Raw genomic sequence first — 22,983 nt, 5'->3', positions numbered from 1 at the left:
GGGCGTCGCCGCCCGTCGCCTTCAAAGCGGGCGGCGGTGACGGCGCGGCCGCCTCTCCCCTCCCAGCCCGTCCCAGCCCGTCCCGTCCCGGCAGGAGACCAGAGCCATGCTGCACTGGGGATACGACGAACACAACGGTAGGGCGGCGGCGGGGGGCGGCGGGCGGCGGGCCGGGGGCGGCCGCGGTGCTCCCCGCGGGGCCGTCGGGGCGGCCGCTCCAGCCGCGGCCAGCGGGACACCCCCGAGGGCATCTCCCGCAGCTGGCTTCGGCAGCTCCCGAGCCCACGAGAAGGCTGAATTAGCGGAAATGCTGTCGAGGCATGGCAACGTGAGACCGAGCAGATTTTTGTCTCGGAATGATGCAAGGCTGGCTGCTGAGAGCGGCGTTTCACGCGCGCAGCGTCGCCTGCAGAGTCGGGTCGGGGGTTGGCTTTGAGTTGGAAAATTGGTCTGTCTCGTTCCCTGTTGGGATTTCGTTTGCTCGTCTAGTCGACCAGTTGCACGTACATATCCGGTATTTATTAGACGGTCACACTGATCAGAGCTGCTGTATCGGCAGTGCCTTTCTGACTCCGGCTGTGTTCTGCTTCTGTTATGTGGTGGGAAATACGAGCTACCCGAATCGGTCATTTGAATGTGTAACTATGCATCTAAGAGGAGACGCTTTTGGATTTTAGTTGTTTCATGGTTTCCTTAATCTTGTCGGTCTTTGAAGTCCCAAGATGTGCTCATCAGCAGTCTTAAAGACTTTCCTCTGTTTTGCATTGTAAGTCATGCAAACGCTGCTCCTGTGTGCAGACCGGCTCACAAGCCATTCAAGTAGTAATGAAAATGCTTTTGTAAATTGGAGACTCAGCTCTGCTAAAGTAAATGGAATAACTTACATTGTCTATTATAGTGCAGAGACATAAACCACCATGATAGTAAAAGGAGACAGCTATATATTTGCATATACTAATGCCTATAGGAGTATGCTTCATTTATATTATTACTTGGAGTTTGGAATACTGTTTGCACAAGTACTACCTTTCCTGCCTGGCCCTTTTGTTCAATCTTTTCTTGATGGATATACTTTTCCTGAAAAACTGGGTGGTGGTGCATCGCAGCAATGTTGCAATGATTGGGCGTGTTATCTATGGCTGTGCAGTCTGCTCTACCCCTCCCCTGAAGACGTAAATGGGTCTTGTTTTTCAAATTTGTTTCTCCATATGTTTTCCAAGAGTGCGTGGACTTCACCTGCACTGTCCAGATAAGAAGCCCACTTTCCTTCCCTTATCCTATCCCTCCTCCTTCACTATTCTCAACTTCGGGGCCCGGGGGGGGAGTACCAGAATTTCTGTCGGGGTGGCTCTGGACCTTGTTTGAAGCCCCATTTCTCCTATAAAACTCTGTTTACTGGCTAATAACATATTCGAGGTGGAGTCTGGCTTTCTCTCGCTCTCCTCTCTCGGAGCCTCCAGCAGCTAGGGTGGGTAGTTCCTCATCAGTCCATCCCCTTCCCCCTGCCTCTCCCCGACAACTAATGGTGAGAGGATTGGATATCCAACACTTCACTGCTCTTCCCTAGCATCAGTTTTATTCCTCAGCTTTTTCTCTTTTTATGCATTTATTTTACTGGTTTTGCTTGTTTCTGGTTTTGCTTGTTTCTGGTTTTGCTTGTTTCTGGTTTTGTTTGTTTCTTGTTTTGCTGAATAGCAGATGCTGGAGATTGCCCTAATTCTTGAAAAATTTTGTTGCCCTGCATGGCCCTGAATAGTTTCCCTGAGACTAAGATTAGCTTTTGCAACTAAGGAGGTAGCAACAAAGTGAAATTAATTAAATTTGGTGCTGTCATATATTAAAGTTGATTTCATAAAGAGTTGGAAAGACATCTGCGTTCACTCTGAGTTCTGCGTTTGTTACTTGCAGTGATAAAAGCACTGTTTTTTTTAAACCAGGCAAAAATTCATTTGCCCCTTAGCAATAATAACTGCAACATAAATCAGTATGTGCATAAAGTAAACTGTCAAATATTACACATACATGTCAGCATATATGGTATGTCTATGTATAGGGACATGGTCTGACTGGTATACACAGAATTAAATGTTCTCCCCTGCTTTGATGCACGTATTTCTGAAATGCAAAGAGACACTATTTTATTTCTATGCAAACCTTTGCATTTGCTTTCTTGCCACTGTTCTTGCCTCACAGTTTTGATGGTGCTTATTTATGGAGGTGTAATACCGAGATCTTGAAAACTGGCTTCAATGTGGCATCATGCATGCTTTTCTTAGCTGCTCAAGGGTCCTGCGAAGAGGGGAATGTTCTCACCCCTTCACAGAAAACAGTCCCCTTAGCTAACCGGGGAATTGCCTTAGCTAAAAGACAAACTGAGAATCAATTGCCTTCAGTTTACTATTTGTTTAATAACATATATGGAAAGTACGTACATGTATTGTGTTTTACTGCAAAAATGTCTCTTGGTCTAGTTACAACTATAACACTGAGGATTTTTATAAGCAAAAAGGGATATGAATTCCCTATATTATTTTTTTCTCCCTCAGAATAATTACATAATTTTGCTCTCTGCTTTAAAAAATGGCACTTAATTTTACCCATTATGAATTTCCGATTGTTTTTCTTAGAGCTAAGCTTATTGTAATCGAATATGCAACTAAATTACTTGCAAACCTAACTTTATACATTTAAGCATTTTGTATATGATAAACTGGGCAATGGATTCTCTTTAGCAACAAATGAGGATGTGATCCTGCAGAGGTCAGACCATACTAAACTAATAAACTATCTGTATGTACTAGACAACTGTCAAAAAAAAGAATCCGCTTTTTCACCTGTACGTACTCGATTTATGCCGTATAGAGGCTCACTGCAACTGAACTGTATCCTGCGATGCCTCCGCTAGGCTTGTTTCAAGTTAGTCTAGCCTTTTGATGAAGCCCATGACCTTTAACTCCAGCTGGGTATAAAAGCAGTGCTGTTAGGTGCTATGGCAAGTTGCATATCCTGACAAACTCCTGTCTTCCTCATGAGATCTAGTTCATGCACTGAATGTGCACAATGCTGGTGGGTACCGTAAGTAGCGATAGTCTAATCTAAAAGTGACAGAGGTGTGCGTCGCATTTGGTAACTCTGTGTCCAAGATAAAGGCACGCAATCTTCAGAGCAGATGGTTCAGTTTTTTGTCCTATATCTTGCTCACAATGGCTTTGATTGTTAAGAGCTACTAGGTAATCTCCTCGAGCAAAAGAACATTTTCCCATCAACAGGAGGGGATTTCATAAATTCAGAAATCAGTATATTTAAGCATGTTCCTTCAGTAAATTAAAAAATGAAGGGAGGTGAATCGATGAGTTACACTTTTCATGGGTATGTCTTAAAGTAGATAGCTAGAAAATCAAATTATACACTATGTTGAGACCAAGGCATATAATTCAGGTCCAAATTCAGAAGACATTTTCACCCTGGAGATCCCACTGGCTTGAATCTGATTGTGTGACATGCATTTGAGCGTCTCTTCCAGCTGTAATGATTTATTTTCCAACAGTCATACATGAAGTTTGCTTTGGGATGGGGTCCGTAGTAATAAATTGAGCCACAGTTTTCATAGAGTGGCAAGAGTATGATAATTGTATTAGACTGCTGGTAGATAATCTAGTAAAGAATACCACTTGATATAACCAAGTGGTACAAAATGAGCTGAAGTTTCTTGATATTTTCCTGTATATTTTGAAAGGTCAGATTTCTGGCAGTCTTGTGTTACTGACAGACGTTTAATCACCAAAGCAAAAGATAATTTTGGTCGTCTGAGCTAAGGACAAGTACAAAAGCAGGTACAATGTCTTTTCAGAACTGAAGTTTATTGTTGAATAATTAGCTAATGTCAGAATTACAGCCTTGGGTCCTCTTTTTGGCACATTCATATTGTTTATGAATGCAAATAATTCATATTATTCACTGTACAATAACTGTAGTTGTTGCTGAGATGGAGCAATAGAACCAAGTCGTTAAGCACATAAATATATTTTGCCTTTCCTCAGCTTAGGCATATCCTAAGCATTAAAATTAAGTAGCAATAAGCTTTTTCTAAGCATCCTAAATCACAGCAGTTAGTTAGGTATAAATGACGGAGTGGTGCTTCTTCAATTAATAAAACTGTGCATTGTGTCTCTAACTACAAGGTACTAGGATCTAAACACAATTAAAATTATATCATATGCTAAACTGTATGTAATTAAAATATTGAATAGCTGTGATGACCATTTGTGAAGTGAGAAGAATTAAGTTTAAACAGCTTTGTATTTCAAGCCAGTAGGATTTTTATCTTCTGCCTTAGAAGTGGTTTGCTTACTGAATTTAGTTAATGAAAACATTAACAAAAGGACTTTTCGACAAACTCAAGACTGAAGGCCCTTGCCTTTGTTCTATATGAGATTTAATTCTTAGGCTGGTCTTTACAAGGTACTCCTTCCCTCTTCTATTTTTTGGTGCTGCTCAGAGGACAGTCAGGCTCTGCCCAGGTGGCTGTGCAAGCTGCTTCCCCACGGCACCGTGGAATGCTTCCCTCCCTGATTTACTGCTGGGGCACTTGGGTTATTTCAGCACCTGCGAGTTTCTAAGCTGTGTTCACTTCTATTGAAGTTGAGGAGAGAAAACTACCTGACAACTTTTGATGTTAGGCTATTAATCACAGCGTAATACATCTTAAACTGTTTTTATCATCATGTTTATTTAAGTGCTAAGCCATCCAGAAAGACCCAAACAAACAGGATGATTTTTAGACTGAGATCAGTTACCTTCCAGTGACGCAGATTTTACAGGATTAAGTTCTGATGCTCATATGTAAGTTTTTCTTACATCCAGTCTCTCTTAGTTGATTTATTATGCTTCTTACCCATGATAAGCCTGGAGGAAAAACAAGTGCTCTGGTCTTTGTAATACTGAAAGATCATTAGCCCTTTTCCAGTTTCCCTTTTCCCTTACCTTACCCTCTTCTCCATCCTAAACCTTGTTTGCTGTCTTTACCTTATAGAACATATTCCCCAAGCAATTTATTGTCCCTATTTCTCTTCTATGGCCCCTTTCCACATTGTTTATTATTTAAATATGGTTCAACAATGGCACACATACTCTTAATGAGGACTCTGTGATGTTTAGCAGATAAGAACAGACACCTCACACATCTCATCAACTAAGCTTTTCTTACTATTTTAGAATATTTGCCATTTTTCTCGTATCCATATTGTTGATTTACAGAGACAATGCTTTTCAGCTGACTTTTGGCTTAGCTTGCATGGAGAGAGGAAGGTTAACTCGAGATCACTAGTATTGATTAACAGCTTCTTTAGTGTTTTAATTTCTAGCTAACTCTGGTGAATGTTGGTGCAAGTCTGTGTCTGGAAGATCTACTCTTATTTATCAGCAGGAGGTGGTAGAAATCCAAACCTCGTGCAGGCACCACTGTCCTGAGCGTTCCTGTTCTTTGCTGATTTTGTTAGCACTATACTAGTGTGCGTGTGTGTATGCATGTGTGTGCGCATGTGTAGGCTTTATGGTTAGAGGGTGACAATCTCTCTTTTGTTGTGACAGCTGGTTTGCAGGGTTGATGGGTTGGGAGGAGGTGATAGGTTGTGCAGCGATGCTTAGGTTACAGGCACTGCCATCAGGCCCCAGGAGAGTCCATGCACCACTTAGTCTTTTTATCTTTTTTGACATCTCCCCATCTCATTCAGTGTAGTCAGTAGAAGATGTGTTCTCAGGTCTTTTGCTGCCAACGACTAAGGTATAAAAATCCCTTAAATCAGGGATTTTGGATAGATAAGAGGTAGTCCTTAAAGACATAATGAGACATGATATTAGGTAAAAATTACATGTTGAATATTTATTGGGGCACAGTGCCTGTTTGATACAGGATGCTTGATTTGAATGAGCATTTGTTGGATATAACTTGTGCATAGTTGAGCCTTAGCTGTGGATAATTAAATATCTGCCTGCTGCATGTGGCCTTGTTCAAAGGCCAAATACAGTTAGATACACCATGCAAGGTAGATAAAGGGGTCCTGAGAGCTGCTGGTGCAATGTGGTACAGCAAAAGTAGCTGAATATTTTGATTTGTTTTTCTCATACAACCTCTTTGAATTTAAAAGATGCAAACAAGAACAATTCAAGGAGACTGTTCTTTCGTATGAAGCAGGGCACTGCCATCAATTCAGACTTCTCCTCCAATGTGTTGCAGGGCCTGCCCACTGGAAGGAGGTTTTTCCTGTTGCTAATGGAGACCGCCAGTCACCCATCGACATCAAAACTGAGGAAACCAAGTATGATCCCTCTCTCCGTCCTCTAAATCCCAATTACGATCCGGCTTCTGCTAAAATCATCCTTAACAATGGGCACTCCACCAGTGTTGAGTTTGATGACACCGTCAACAAATCAGGTTTGTTCCTTTCCTGTTGCACTGCATCTTCTTCCACTGTTTCCTGAATAAAGTACATACAGCCTGGGCATGTCTCACTGCCGGGTATGAACTCCTCATAAACAGTAAGGCTTTGCTGCTCCGGATGAGAGATTCCTTTCTTCCCTGTCTTTCAGCATGATACGATGCGGGAACATATTTGGACACGAGTTTGAGGTTGCATTTCTCAGAAAGTGATAGGATTCCCTTTTCACAGGGATGGTTTGATCCACCCCAACCAGCTAGATAGTGCCAGCCCCCATGTTTGAACAGTGTTGTGTACAATTTTTCAAATGCTGCTCTCTCTCACTGCAGATGAATCCTTTGTGTCTCATTACAGGTTCATTCCAACCGAATCGCTCAAGTCTCTTATCTGACTTTAGCTGCAGGTTTGGTTATATATGTTTTTCCCTTTTACGATCCATACTTGAACTTCTTGTGTCAGGAAAGAGCCAATACAGAACAAATGAAATATATCCCAAGTGATCCCTTTTCTTCTCTGAAAAGTGTTATTGTCCCAGTCTTTTCTAGGCGTATGTAGCTTCCCTTTTTGCAAGCAGTAATTCTTATTTAGAAGTTCTCTGGTTTAGCATAGTCTTGTGATGTTAGTGCCTTCATCTTTAAAACCTTCTCTTGGATGGTAGGCAAGCTAGCACACCTCCCCTTGAAACTGTAGGAGTGCAGTTTCTACGAGCAATAAAATCCTTGTGTGGTTGTGCGAGGCTTAGCTGAGGATCCAAGCCCATATGGTGCATTCACAAGGGTCAAAGCCAGAGGGGGACTGATTTGTGATCACCCTGTCCATTAGTCCTGAGGAACTACTTGCTTATATTGGCAACTGGGAGATACCTAGATGGAGACAACATCATACTTTGCTTTCCTGGGCAGTCTTAGTTTAATTCTTAAATTTTCTGTTGATACAAGCAACATTGGATGTTGCCTGAAAGCCATCAGCTGACCGTCAATGATCTGGTCTGACCTCGTGTGTGTCAGATGCCACAGGACTCCCCAGAATTAATCTCTGCTTCAAGCCTAGTAGGTGTGGGTGAACTAAAGCACATGTCTTAGAAAAACATACAATCTTGATTTCAAAATTTCCAGCGATGACGAACCTACCACAGCCTTTGGTAAGTTGTTCTAATTGTTAATTATCCTCACAATTAAAAAAATTGAAATCACACTTTATTTCTGGTGTGAGTTAGATCAACTCAGCCTTTAAACTCCTAAACTCCTTTTCTTTTTTTTTTTTTTAAAGTAATAAGTATGAATATGAATACACCAAGAACCTCTTCCACTTTCTAACTCCATCCATGAAGTGACAGGGCCTGAACATACTATTTCTGTAGGCTTACAATGGTACCAAAGCAGTGGTAATGTGATCCTCTTTCTTACTGCTTTCCTCAGGCCATAGCTCCAAGGATATAGTTCATGGCAAAGCACTGACAGATGTTGATCAGATAATTAACAAATGTAATCCCCAGTCTCCTTCAGGAGACTCCATATATTCTATGTATGGACTCGATTCTTCAGTCCACACACATGGCTTTACATTTTGGACATTATCATGCCTTACTTAGCAAAGAATTAAAATCCTTCTGTATCCATAAACTGAGTTTTTCACTATTTTCCCTAATATTTGTCACTGACAAACTTTATCAGTAATGTTTTTGTTTTCTTTCAGGTCATTGATCAAAAAATACTGAATTTTCTAGGGCCAAAATTTGGCCTCTGGGGCACCCCTGTGAAGTAAGCACTCCTGCCATATGGTGGTTCTATGAAAGAAAAAAAAAATCAAATTAATTGGTACTAAATACATTAGCACCTTTTAATTCATTATTAACTGACTTCCATATGAACTATTTCTTCACTTTGGCCAGCATTGAAACTGGGCTGTCAAGTCTGTAACTGTTTGTGTAATTCTGATTATCCTCTTTGGAGGCACATTAGCTCTATTCTCTGAAATTGGTCTATTGATGTTTCAAAGACCTCTTCTTCCAGCTCTTTTCAAACTTTGAGATACTGATAGTTGCCTTAAATAGCTTCTGACTAACCTCTTCCTTAATTGCTGTTGGAATGGAAGGGTTTTACCATCACTGTATGATGTGGTAAAAATACATCATCACGCCATTTTCCACATTTTTCAGCAGAAGTGTTTCGTTGAATGCTGATGCATTTCTACATAATTGCTTTCCCTCAGCCATTTAAAACAGCAATCTTTACACATTTCTAGGATCATTTGCCTCCAAGTTTTCAGTCCTTGAAAGAAGGAGTTTGTTTTAGGAGTGCCGCTTCCCCGTGCCCTTTGTTCACTGGGTTTATAGGCTCTGTAAAAGCATGGTTTTGAGTTGAAGTTTTAAGGAGGTCAAATATTTTTCCTCACAGATAAACGATTCCAGTTCCTTTTCATTAGCCAGGCTACTTGTGTTAGCAGATAGCAACTTAAGAAATTCTTCTTTTATCTTTATTTGGTGGTATTTTGTTGCTAACAAAGCTTAAGTTTTGGACTAAACCTAGAAGAGAGAAAGAATTACTATTGTCCTCCCCAGTGCTCTTAATTTAAAAGCTGTCTGGTTAAAGCTCCCATCCTTTCTCCTTAAAATCTCTATAATGAGCCGGTAAACCAGCCCAGATTAATTCCCAAACCCTCAGAGGAGATATGGAGCTGGGAGAGTGGGGTGATTTGTTTTGCGGTGAACAAGGAATCTTTCTGAATGTGATTCACATTCAGGTCTCTCTGCAGACATGTTTTCATTCCAGCTCTGATTAGCAAAAGATGAGGATTTGCAAAAGCAAAACAATGAAAAGCCCACCCATATGCATGTTAAGTTGAAATAAATGGCTAATTAAGTGTCAGTAATATTGCAGCTGTACAATGCATATGTAGTGTTGCCTTCATTTTATTTATGTTAATATATGCTCCTTTTTCTCAGACTTCAATGTAACTGGATGTAGTTGCAAATGAAGGCAAGAGTCTTGAAAATTTTTTTAAGCTCCACCTACTTTCCTCCAAATTTCAAAAAGGAGAAGAAATTCTGTTCACATTATATTTTTCTGGTACTCCCTTTTATTCATAAAACTTACATTTTAAGCTTAATTTCTCGGTGATTCTTTTAGATCCATACAAGAGAGGAAACCACTTGCAAAACAGAAATATTTTCCCATCTTCTGAGAAATATCCAGCCCATAGCAAGACAAACCTGGTGATAACAATGTACACTTTAGTGGGCCACAACCCACTAATCTACACATAAATGCAATTTTGAAAGTCATATCCTGAACAAGCGAGGGTTTATGTAGTACTTCAGAGAAATGGGAAGCCATCTGAGACAGCTTTTGAGGAGTAGGGGACTGTCCAAAGACTGAAGTCTGGTGTGAGGGTAGAGGATGTGGGTATTGTCTCCCGTTCCTGCAGTGAAGCCTTTTCCTCTGCTTGGGTTTCCAGTGCTGACCGGGGGGCCGCTCAGCGGGACCTACAGGCTGCGCCAGATTCACTTCCATTGGGGGTCCAACGACGAAGCCGGCTCCGAGCACGCGGTGGATGGGATGAAGTACGCGGCAGAGGTAAGGCTTTACATGGAGTCATCTGTACCTCTCAGCTTGCGACTAGTTTTCCACTGTAAGAATAATGTTGCCCCTCCTCTGCCCGCTTTTCATTCTCCCCCCATTTTACCAAAAGACAAGCGGTCTTCTTGAAGTGTTGCATGTTTGGTCCTTTCTCAAAGGAGAACCTATTTGAAAGCTTTGGAGAGGATTAAAAAAGGAGTACAGAAGACAAGAGCTTGATAAGAGCAAGATTTAATGTTCCAGAGTTATTTTAAACTTTGTCTTTCACTGTCTCTTCCGTGGAGAATATTTTCAAAGTCAGCTTCAGTTACAAACCACAGAATTATTTGGTTTGGGGCCCGTGCAGTGTAAAGTTTATGCAAGACTTAGAAGCGTTGCATTTTGTGGTGCATTTAGCAATGTGATGGTTATGACTTTGAGAACCGCACCTTAATATCTGTGGGGTGCCTGCTGTCTGTGGAGGTACTGCGTTTCAGTGGAGGCAGCGTGCCACAGGGAGAAGTGCACCATCTGCTCTGGCATGGAGAGTTCGCTCCTGCTCTGTCTCCTTCGGTGCGTTTGAGTAGTCCACAGTAAAAAGTATTCAGTATCCGATTCCTCTTTGCAAATGGAAGTAACGTGGAGTATTTTGATGAGACTGAGATCTTTAACATCAAGTAGTTCAGACAGTGAAGAGTTTTCTGGGGTTAATAAGAAGTAAAAGGTATAACAATAAATGGTAATGGACAAATAAAAGACATAATACTAAAGAAGAAAAAAAATGAAATGTATGCACAGTGGTGTGATCAGATTTTACTGGAAATGCTGTAAGAGATAGTGGTCAGAAACAAAATCCGTTTTCTAACACTAATGGGGAAAAGTGACATTTGCAGTGTTTAAAGGCTTATGTTTTCCACAGGACCCAGGTGAGATGGAATATAAAGAATTAATAGAGGTGCTTTAAAACCATTAAGTACCAAAACCAAATTTCTAGCTGAGAAAATATATGTATGTTTCCCATCTAAGAAACCAAATGGAAGGAGAAAATATCTCTGAATTTCTAGCCAGTCTAAAAACCTTTCCGTTACCTGTTGGTTGGGTAACCCTCCACAAGAAGCTCTCTAGATGTCACTTTGGCTTTGGGATAAGAAACCCAGAATTAAGATCAAGGCTTCTGAGCACTGTTCACACAAAAGAAAATACCTCAGAAGGACACATGAAGATGGTTTCAGTGCTCACCTTCGTAAGGAAGATGTGTAAGATTTCAAGAAAAAGCATCGACCAAGTCAAAGAAAGAAGTAGTGTACAGGTAAAGAAGACTGCAAGGTTCAGCCCCCTAAGACCACCGGGAAGCAGAAGGGATCCATGGCTCCATTCTTTGTGACAACGTATGGTCTGATCAAGGTCTCTTCACAAGCTGCAGTGACAGAGCGGTGGTAAGACGGGATATATTCCTTAAAGAGAAGTCACAAGCCATTGAGAATGGGGCTGTACCCAAAAGTGTTTCACAGCTCTGTTTGTTTGGGGGTTTTGGGTTTGGGAGCGTTGGTTTGGGGTTTTTTTGGTAAAGCTGTGAGGGAGTGGGAGTGAGGTTTATTTAGTTGCGGGAATTTTCCTTTTTGTTCTTGTTGGTTTTTTGCTTTTTTTAAAATCCACAATAAAAGTCAATTCTGACTGAGAGTATCTGTTTCATTTTTGTGTATGTAAAAATGTAATTGTCTAAAAGTTGTTCAATGTAGCTTCTGTGAACTTGTAATAGTGAGTGGTGCAGGCAGTACGAGCTCCAGGATACTAATGCACCTGAGAATGGTTTACTGGACTATGTTCTCTTCCTGGTTTAATTTATAATATTCTTAGCAACTTTCCTTCAAGGATCTCTGAAGCTGTGAGCCAGCATGTGTTTCATCATGAGTACACATGTATCATTGATTTCAGTGGGATTCCTTACTTGCTGGAAGTAACGTTTCAGCAATTTAGAGCCCAAGTGCTTAACAAGTATTAATTATACCTTGTAACACCAAGTAAGAGCTCCATTGTACAGGTATGGAAACTCATAGAGTTTAGTCAAGGACTGAGGTTTAAAGTCAAAATCTTCGCACTCCTAGATCCCTGTTTCAGCCATGCAGCTGTGTTCCTTCCCATAGAAAACTTTTAAAGCAAGTTCCAGCTTTCCTAAACTGCTCTTACTTTGAAGTGCTGTATTGCAAAAGGAAGTCTTTTTTTTCAGGGGTTCATCCCAGTTTAAGTCATTCAGTGGAGCTGCTTTTCAGCACTGCTAAAGAGTAAAGTTCAAAGTCTGAAAAGATGTTCACCAATTTTAGAAAAGCCAGTCTCATGCCCTGCTTCTGAGCCTCTTTCCTTATGTAAAAACTAAGAGTTACTAATCCACTGAGAATTTGTAAGAGTAATTAACATTTGTGAAGTACTTAGTCTTAAGTGCTGTGTGAGTGTTTGTGCTTTCTCCAGTTTGGCAGTCGGACCGTTGCTCAAGGCTGGGATGTCCTGGTGCTTCCCGGGAACCAGGAGCTCCCACTGCAGAGTGTGGCCAGGATTTAGGAAACCTGGCTTAGCAGGAGGGACTGAGGTGGTATGGGGGTAGACATCATGGGCTTTTCCTTTCCCCACTGGGCTATGTGTTGTCTTTAAGCTGCTTACGCAACTACCGCAGAAGAGTTCCAGAATAATGCATGTTGGAAATGCAAATGCTTAAACCTGAGATAATCAAGCTGCTTGTAAGTGCCTAACTACTGGAATCATAGAAAATGACATTTGGAAAGTATCAAAAATGAAATTTTGATGTTCAGCTTAAACTAAACAAGGGAAAAGGGGTCAGTGCAAGTTTAATGTGTGTTCCTCTGCCTGTTTTCTAGCTATTTATGTGGCTGATTAATGTTACTGAAAGCTTAATTAAGGAAAAAGAGGAGCAACTAATAACATTCTCATGATTTTCAATCACTTTGTAAAATCAGCTGTACTAAAAATGGATTTAAACGCTTTAGTTATATAACCATGGGATATCTTGTCTTAGTTTCTCTGTTCAAAATCTGGGGACCCAACAGCAGTTTGCCAGGCGCTGTAGTGTGCTGATTGCTGCTAAATTTTGAATAATCCCAACCACTGGAAATACTTTTTGCCATTTGTGTGAACTATATATTTACCAATTTAAAAAAATAATTGCATCTAGAAAACTGAATGGCTCTGATTACAAAAGAGCAAAGTAGAGTATCAAAACCAGTAAAACTGTAGTATTAAGTTTTGACTATGTGAGTTCAGCGGGAGTTGATGCTGTCTGTGTCTCTTGCTTTTCAGCTTCATGTGGTCCACTGGAACTCAGAAAAGTATTCCAGTTTTGTTGAGGCAGCTCGTCAGTCAGATGGATTAGCAGTCATGGCTGTATTTCTGAAGGTAAGAAAAAAATGTCTCAGCCCTCCTAATAAATCTGCATTATGGGCCCAAAGGGATAATGCTGATAGTTGGTATAATTATTGCTAAAGAGATGGTTGTTTTATATGGGCATTAAATTATACTGTTTCCTTCATACTGTTTACTTTCCAGTATAGAAAACTGTGCTTGCTTGAAGGTTAAAAATATCAGATTAATAGATTTTCAAGACAGTGGGGCCCTTCAGTTTGTCTAGTCTGCACTCCTGTACAGTGTAAGATGTGGAACTTAATTCAGCGGCCTCTATATTGATCCCGATAACTTGTGCTTGACTACCAAGGGCAATCTGATTTGTTTTGAATGCTTCTTTAACAGTTTGTTTTTGAGCTGATAGTTTCTTCTGAAAAAAGAAAAACCCAGAATCTGGAGAATTTCCTTGTAATCATTATATACCTCTTTGTCTCCTGCAGCAATTCTAAGGTGAAATTCAACTCTTGCAACAGCTTCATTGACTTCTGCTTGAAGAAGCAGATGGAAAATTCACACAATCCATGACAAAGGATAGGGCTTTCGTCAAATCTGTGGTTTCTGCCTGGCTGCCACAGCTTACTGGGCACAGCTAGTGCTAGTGCTGGCGCAGTCAGTGAGCCATTACATGCAGCAGTGGCAGAGAACTGCTTCAGTAATTCTGTCCTTCCAGTTTACATTATAATGATTCAAGGAAAGTTTCACTGTATTTCTTGGCAAATTCTGCTTGTGATACATAAAAATGATGTTTTCACTGTTATAAGCAATTTAAATTTCAGATGTAAGCCTAAAACTTTTAATATCCTGCATACAAAACATGAAAAATAAATTGCTTTTATTCCCCTGCAGTGTAAGTTTGTGGATCTTTTGTAGCTGAAATAATTACTATGAGTAGCCAGAATAAATACTGTCAGCAAGGGAGTGGATCTTCTTTACGACCAGTACTATTTCTAAGGACCAGCTAGTCACAGGCTTGTACTCACAAAAAATACCAGATCTCACAGTCACTTAAGTAAAGGTATATAAAACAGTTTCAGTATGCATTTGCTTTCTGATCATTTATTTTTGCTATTTTTCTCTGGAGCTCAAGTATTTCTTTCTCCTCTCTGGTGTTAATAGATTGGTGAATGCAACCCTCAGCTGAAGAAGATTACTGACCGTTTGGACACCATCAGAATCAAGGTGAACGAATGCTTCTAAAAGAATACTAATACTAGTGGTTGCTTTTGTTGTTCTGGTTTTTTGGTAACCTGGCTGCTACTTCCTTCACCTTCATGTTCCCTAGTCCCTAGTTTCATAGTTACCCATTTCTAACTCTGATTTGGGACAGTTTAAGAGCATTCTTGTTAGGTAAAGTTAAAAACTAAGCAGACAAAAAATAATTTTTATACAACAAGAGATCAGAGGAAAAAGCTAATTCCTTACAGAACCTAACCTCTGACAAATCTGTTGCTATGAGAATATTAACAGGAGAAGAACGTACTTTATGGAAAGCTGTGAAAAAGATGAGGGAAAGGTTTCCTCCCCTGTTTTGCTGAGGTACAGGGTGAAAAATAAGCTATTGTATGTGTGAGAGCGATCAGCCAGACTCACAGCATCATGTTTCATAGAGGCATCTCTGGCCTGGTAGCCTGAACAGGGAGAAGTAGTAACCCGTGGGCCTGGGAGGAGCGAATGGGAAGGGGAGCAGGTGGCAGTAACCTGCGCGGTTACTCCGCCAGCCCCAGAGAGACCACGCTGACACTCTAACATCTTCTCACCTCTCCCCCCAACCTCCATCCCATGGTCATTTGTAACTATGGGGAGTGTATGCTAAGATGACACCTTTGATGGTGTCCTGCTGGCATCGAGGATAGCAGCAGCAAAGCTGTGGCACAGGTAAGACCTCCTCAGAAGGGCACTGGCTCACCTGCTGTGATCATCCAGGATGCTGCCAGCCCATCCCATAGTGGAACAAGCTCTATCTCTTTTGTCATGATTTATCTTGGCCTCCTGATTTTAGATAATATTGCCTTGTTTTTTCCTTTTTTTTTAAACTTTGTGTAAGAAATAGTTTTCTAAATATTTTTAATCTAGAACCACAATGAGCTTTTTTTTCATTTTCCAGGGTAAAAGAGCACTATTCACAAACTTCGATCCTAGCTGTCTGCTTCCCAAGTCCCTGGATTACTGGACTTACTTTGGCTCTCTCACTGTTCCACCTCTTCTTGAAAGTGTCATCTGGATTGTTTTGAGAGAGCCCATAAGTGTTTGTTCTGAACAGGTATTTTTCAATTTTTCACTGCTATAGAAAAGTTGCTTTTGTAAGACTTCAAACTGTAAATGTCACCCAAAAACGTATTCTTTTGCAGACCTTGACATTGCATACCTTATCAAATTTTCAGAGGACAAAATGTGTCTATCAAATTTATCATGACTTCTTGTTGCCTTTCTTTGTGTAACAGCTATTTATTATCCATTTTTTAAAAAGAATTTGCATAATCTAAAAATTAACAATCAAAAATAACCCACAAGGAACTTACAGAAAAAAGGGTTCTGATGCTAAGAAATCCTGGAATTCCACTCAATTTAGTTATTTGCGCATCCTGCTCAAACCTTTTCTCTGCCATTTTTATTTCTGAGATCAATAGTAAATTTCTTCTTGCATTCCAGATATGTAAACCTTGGTGAATTTACTAGAATTATGAAAAGCAAATACAATTGTAATAAGTTGGTTTTTATGTTAGGCTATCTTAGGAAAAGTGGGATACCCTGTAAAAGAGTCTACTTACATTTCTTGTCAAATTAAGCTTCATGCTGTATATTAACGTTGCAACAGTGACACCCAGTGGGATGGTCGTCCTAGGTATAAAGAGTTTTTCCCACTGGAGACACTGAAGTATGTCAGATTATAGCTTCTAACATTAGATGTTGATAAGTACGTCACCTGCAATGTCTTAGCAGTATTCTGGACACACTATAAACCTTAAGATTTTTGTACTACAGCGTTTGTCTCATTCATGGTCAATATTATAAATACGTCAGAAAATTCAATACCCTAGGCCATATACTCAGCAGAAACGGTGACTTCAGTCTTTGTGCAAAACATTGAGAAAGTTCATTGAACGGGATGCTTGTTAGTCAGGAGACCTCAAATTCTGTTTGTAACTGATTTGAAGTCATGTATTTCCTCAGTGTGTGCATTTTTGTCCTGTGTATCCCTTCCCCACTCCCCTCAGTCTGGCTTTGTAAGATTCGTTGCAATATGTATGGATGTAGGATTGAAAATTTGTGTTAAGATACCAATTTCCCAAAGACAAGCCATTGTTCAGGATAAAAGGTTCTTACTTGGGCTAATCTATAATTAATACATTCTAAAATGTGAAATACTGTATGCAGATACCCATATGTAACAGGTTCAGAGGACACGGTGTCAGAAACAATGTCAAATACAGTGATTCTTTACTATTCATTTTTCACAGACTGTAGCTATATCTTATGTATTAAAGTATAAATGTGCTATATTCTTATAAATAGAAGCATGCATGTAGCTAAAAGTGTTTGTTTCCAGTAATGTCCACCATTGTGATTGATCAGTCATCACCATGACTGATACTGTTTTGCCATTTGATTTTATTCCTCAAGTTCGTATTTCTTCAGGGCTTTACAGTTTACTACCTACTTTTTGGTGCACTTTTCAGGTTGAAAGAAATTAAAAATACATGTCAAGTTTTTAGAAACTCACAGGGAGCCTGAGTTACAAATGTTAGCTTTAGAATGGGGTGAAGTAAGATAGTATTGACTTTTTTTGCTCTTAATGCAATTAAGATGCAATCTGCCATACAGCTAAATGCTCTATTATAGTGGAATGATTTTTGTGCTGTCCTACCTTTGGTAACCTAGAAGGGAAGTAGGGTGGTATATAGAAATAGTAAATATTGGAATAGAGACAGTAAATATTGGAAATATTAGAAATTAGACAAAATACTAAACTTCAGGTCAGAAATCAGACTCGGATTTCCCAAGGTTTAGACATGGAGGGTTTCTGCTGGTTTCTGGGTTTCTGCTGAGATCAGCTTAAGCAGAGAAGCTTACGCTGAGGTATGAATAATGGCTTGTTCTGTATTCACAGGGGAAAAATTTGGAATCTCTCCTGTTTTGAGTACATGTTTAATAGATGAAAAGTGCTAATTACAGAAGCTTTCTGTAGTACCACACCTACTATTCCAGGTTAATTGTGAATATACTCTTTGAACAAGAAGATGTACACAGATGCCCATAAGAAAACTACTTTTTGGCACAAAACATTCCAGAATCTCTAAACTATAAAGCCGAACTAAAAAATATTAAACCCCTGTTTTAGATCAAGTTATGGAAGACAAAGTGTGAATATAGGAAACAAATAATCCTTATGCAGTTTCATTCTGACACGTATTTTGGGAGATTTTCTCAGTAGTCATGGATTTTCATTTGCAAGGAGAGAAATGGTGAAATTGCTATTCCCCACACGCCCTAGAAAAATACAGTTCCATTCTTCCTGGCAGAAAAAAGGTGACAAGTATCTTTATATTTACTACATGCTTTTTCATTAGTATGAGCGTGAGGGTTTTCTGGTGAACCTTATGTCTCTTTTGATTGCAGCTAGCCAAATTCCGCAGCCTCCTGAGCACTGCTGAGGATGAGGTCGCCTGCTGCTTGCTGAGAAACTACCGGCCTCCCCAGCCTTTAAAGGGACGAGAAGTCAGAAGGAATTAAAGGAGTAAAGCCAGAGTAGTATCCCTCTGAAACCAAAGGCTGTATTAATTTTAATAGTTAATATACTTTGTGATTTTTCTTTTTTTTTTGTGAGTTGTTTTAACAAATAGGTGTTGTTTTATTACTGCTTACCATGCAGTCATTTCTCACAGGCAAGTATGTCCTGAGTTGTTGCAGGTTCATCAATGTTAACAGGTCTGACTGTGTTTGAGTGCATTGGTTTGGGAGCATTGAGGCGTTAGCATTGCAGACACAGAGGGCAGTGCTAATCGTAAGGGACAGATGTGGTGAAGGAGCTGTCCAGAATTTGCCACCAAATGACTGAACAGGATCCCTGATATTAGTGGCAGTAAAGGATGTTCTGGGATTATTCTTCTGGTCTCTAAGGTAACATTTAGCTTCTATGTAAGACTTCACACTGTAAATCTCAAGAAAATATATTTCAAGGCTGATATAATTTCATTGCTGACTTCTGCAATACCATGCTTATCTTCTACAAAAAGCAGTAATGACTAACAGCATTTAAGTAAAACAGATATTTATATGATCCTGTTGTTCTGATTGCTTCATAGCAGTAATGATGTACTGATTGATTTTTTTAAAAAAGCATATAGTAAGGTTTTTGTATATTGCAGGATCACGTCAGGTGGATTAAGTATTCCTGAATTTCACCACGTACAGTGATGAAATTGTCCTGAAACCTGAAAGCCACAAGGTGGAAGGGCATAGAGGGAACTGCTCATCCCTAAATCCAGTCTGTGGCATTTGGTGAACAATGAGGGACTGTAACACTATATCCATGTAGCATCAGACTCCTACCACTTAAAATCGGGAGGCAGGGGTAGCTGTTGCTCCGGACTGTTTCATACTAGACACGTTGCACGCTGCAGTATGAAACACAGGCTGCATGCCTCACATCTTGCAGTGGAGCACAGTACTACTCAGGTATGTAATGTCTTCTAGGTACTGGCTGATGTTTTGCTGTCATAGTTGAACTTGGGTGGTTGCGCTTATATTCCGAGACCAAAGATAGCAGTTAGAGCAAGCCAAAGATATCAGGATCAAGTCAGTATCTAATAAAAGATCAGCCCTCCATAGTAATGTGTTGAAATGTCTGTCTTTATGAATTGACTTGAGCCTGTGCTTCTCTCAGGAGCTTTTGTTCTCTGAATATAATTGTATGGTTTATGCCAAATTTATTTTTATTATTTTTAATGAACTTGCCATAGGATGTAGCTTAGTATAGGATTAGATTTACCCTCAGACTGTGAGAACTACATAGTGAAAACCAGTGATACCTGAAAGAGGCAGCTGGAGGTTTCATGGGCAGCAACTACCACCAGTTTCTGTAGAACTTCTGACCAACTCATCTTCCATGACTGCTTTCCATGAATTTGGTTTTTTATAAAGTTTATAGGCTGTGCCTTTTACCTCAACAGATCTTTTGATCTTAGATGGACAACCATGAGGGAAATCACAATCAGGATTGACTTTCTATACCTTCTTGTAACTGAATAAATTAGACATAGAGACGTAGATATTTTAGCTTAGTTTAAGATAGGTGGATTTTTTTTTGTTTTCTGCTCCCCAGAGTATAGCTACTATTGCTGCAAGGCCTCTCCATGCCTTCTGAATGTATTCTGAAGGAAAGAACACAAATAGACCATGTGAGAAATAAAAGGCATTTGGCAGCGGCAGCAGGTACAGATATTAACCAAAGGGGAAAAACCTGCAAGCACTTTTTGTTTGCTGGCATAGGGAGAAGAATGCAGCTGAAAAGACCTCAGGTTGGTTCTTTCTGAATGAGGACGTCTGGAAAGTGTGCGTGGAAAGAGCGGGAGCGTGTTGCGTGTGTTCACACCCTTTTTTAGACTTAGTGTTGGATCTGATATGTTTCCCTGTCATGTCAGTAGCTGCAGACCATGAACAAAATGTTTACAAATTGCACGAAGCTTATAAAGTTTGTTTGCTTCAGAAGAGAAAGTAATAAGGCTACTGCTTCGTATCAGAAACAAAAGTTTTACATGTTTTTTACATATTGAAAACAGTGGAGTTGATCCAGTGCTTTGATATTTATATGGATTTTATCAAAATAAAAAATGGATTTTATGAATGTGTCTTGTATTTTCTATTGAAGAAACTGAAGTTTTACAGAGAAGGCTGCAGTTTTATAACTAGTGCTTGCAGCTCTAGTTTTAGAAAAAATTGTCACCCCTCATTTGAAGTCTATCTTTGGGCAGTGTAGTATTAGGCAACTTTTTTATATTCCACGTAAAATGTCTTTGGCAGTGGTAAGACATGCAATCAATTGTACATAAAGTTTTTGATAGCACTTTTTTGAACTATTGACTATTTTTATAGAGTTATGCAAATAAGTTTTAGAAGAAGACATCACTCACGGTAATTCTCTAATGTGGAGATGCTGTGTTCATGTTAGATTGACCTAGCATGGTACTGCATCTGGGCTGAAAGCTAGTGGTGGCATCTGAAAAAGACTAGAAATGCTCAGTTGCCTGAAATCCTGTGGGAACAGCTTCCCGGGTTATCCATCTGCTGTAACTGTAAGGTGAGAGCATGGATCCAGTCTCAGCACTGAGCACTCGGTTGCATCCTCAGTCACTAACTTACTGTATGCCCAAGCTGCGCTGAATCTCAACCAGACTACATGATGTGCTCCCAGGGAATTAAATCTGAAGCGTGGGCTCTGTGCTGTACTAAGACAACTCTAGAGCAAACAAGGCTAAAATAATGTCATCATCCCCCCAGCTGCAGGTCTCTTTGATCAACTGTTTACCCTCTGACACACTTGGAGCCTTTATACTAAGAAGAATGAAATGCTCAGTGACCAAAAACATATAGGGTATTTGCTGAAAATAGTAGCTGTCAAGAATTGTATACGGCTGGATGGTTGGTCACCCATAAACTTATTCTCAGAATTAAATAAACTGCAGTAGAACCTTGGGGTCAGCTCTGCTGGTTTTGGCACAGGAGGGAAGCAGTGCACTCTGCTGTGTCTATAGCCTTTGCCAGTCGTGCTCATGATGTCTTTCACATTGCAAAGACAGAGTTTAACATCAGCTGGGAATTTTCTTTATGTCAAAGAAAAAACCTGGGAAGCAGCTGTCTTTCCTTCTGGAGTACAGTGGGCTGAAGATCAGGCAGACATCTGTTTGCTGCCATACACCCACTTGCTGCATACCTGTGCTTTCTCTGCCCCTTCAGAGATTTGTCTCTCTGTTGCTTCAGCAAACAGGACTTTGGTGGCCTTCCAGACATGAACTGAGACCTAAAAGCATTCAAGGAATCAATTCCAGGAAAAACCCCAAGCCTTCCAAATAATCAATTTCAAAATAACTTCACTGGAACAAGTGGAATATGGCATATGAATAAAGTAACATAATAGAAAGAAATAGTAATACTTTTTTTTTAAACTTAATGGAAAGGAAAATTGGGATTTAGGTTCTTGCAGCTTTAGGTAGGCAACAAGAAGGTTGCTAGAGATAAATCTTGCCTAGCTTTCAGATGTTAAAAGTTGCAAGTAACTGAGAGACTTACAGACCTTCAGGTCGCAGCCTCAGCATGAAGGTACAAATGCCAGAGGAATGCTTCTCTAGAGATGTTTTTTTCTTTTATTATCTATTAACTAATATAAAAAAGCATTGTGACAAGCTCCTTTGTCACTCTGCTGCTAGATGGACTACATCTAACTTCTGACCTATTATATTTTGTTTTTCCCCCCACAGTCTGATCTTGCTTTGTAGTTTTAGCTGTGGAGTAAAGAGCTTGTTCCATTTTCGTTTTTAATTACCATTGCTTGCCTTTGCTCATTTTTCTTTGAGTCTTCTTCCCTGACATCTCTTTAGGACTTAGGATAAAAATCTTAACTTATAAAACATCTTACAAAAATACAGTATTTTTATATTTCCACCAATGTTCTGCACATATAGATAGCCTGCTTGTTTTTCATATTAAGTCTTGCTATTGTTTCTTTGTACAAATCTAGCCTAATAGAGATTTGGTCCGTTACTTAATCTCTTAGATACTGTTATTTCCATACCTTTTATTCATGAAGTACTTACTCTATGGACAGATGGCCTTTTCTGGGTGTCTGCAGTCTTCATGAGACAAGAGATAATGCTGAAGTGCTTGAACAAAAATGTTTCTAAATTAATGTTTTGTTTCCTATTTCTGTCAACCTCTCCATCAGTCATGCCAAGTACAAGTTTTCACTGTGGTGAAACATTTGCATGTGTGATTTGTGTTGGCTTCTCTTGTGCAGCAGAATTTGAGGACAGGGAATGTCTCTCTCAGGAGAGTACTGGATTGTCCTGTGAAAACAAAGATTCTCTGCCTCCGCTTAACAGAACTGATGTGCTGCACAGTCAGTTCCTGTGTCACTTCTATTTTATCAAATTTCACCTGCATACTTGGGTACATAAATTTGAATAATTTGTAGATGCTCCTGACAGTTTCATTTTTCAGATGCAGATCGCACATGTTGCGTGCAACAGATCAATTAAATGTATTTTTTATGAAGACCTGATTTAATTTTTTTTCTGTCTCTGATTTGAAAATATTTTTAATAAAGCATCAGCCATTTAAATGACAACATTTTGCTTCCAGTTCTTATCTTTTCTACAGTTGTGTGGACAGCAGACAGAAATGTGCTCTCAATAAAATAAATCTTTTAAAAAAACAGCACGTTGGTGTTTTTGAGGGAAAAAAAGGAACCCAGTCATCCTTGGTGTTTTTCAGAGAGTTTGTTCTTGATTTCTGTTTTCTCTTTGCCCTGTTTAAACTCCAGCTTCTTAAGTAGTTTGTGATTTCATGAATAAACAGTCTACCTG

General features: G+C 39.8%; 1 protein-coding gene across 2 annotated transcripts; it reads left to right on the top strand.

Moving 5' to 3' along the window:
• Positions 1-98: 98 nt before the first annotated feature.
• On the top strand, positions 99-20,178 carry LOC104264133 (carbonic anhydrase 13). 2 transcript variants are annotated; one of them, XM_059836146.1, is made up of 7 exons: positions 99-137; positions 6,236-6,433; positions 9,894-10,012; positions 13,304-13,399; positions 14,522-14,584; positions 15,510-15,665; positions 18,023-20,178. In XM_059836146.1, the coding sequence occupies exons 1-7, from the start codon at positions 107-109 to the stop codon at positions 18,134-18,136; spliced, it is 777 nt and encodes a 258-aa protein (XP_059692129.1). In that variant the 5' UTR covers positions 99-106; the 3' UTR covers positions 18,137-20,178. The 2 variants fall into 2 exon arrangements, with proteins under 2 accessions (XP_059692129.1, XP_059692130.1); XM_059836147.1 differs by lacking the exon at positions 6,236-6,433.
• Positions 20,179-22,983: the final 2,805 nt, after the last annotated feature.

Source organism: Gavia stellata, chromosome 3, assembly GCF_030936135.1.
Source record: "Gavia stellata isolate bGavSte3 chromosome 3, bGavSte3.hap2, whole genome shotgun sequence".
NCBI lineage: Eukaryota > Metazoa > Chordata > Aves > Gaviiformes > Gaviidae > Gavia > Gavia stellata.
This window is presented reverse-complemented; position numbering and strand designations above follow the sequence as displayed.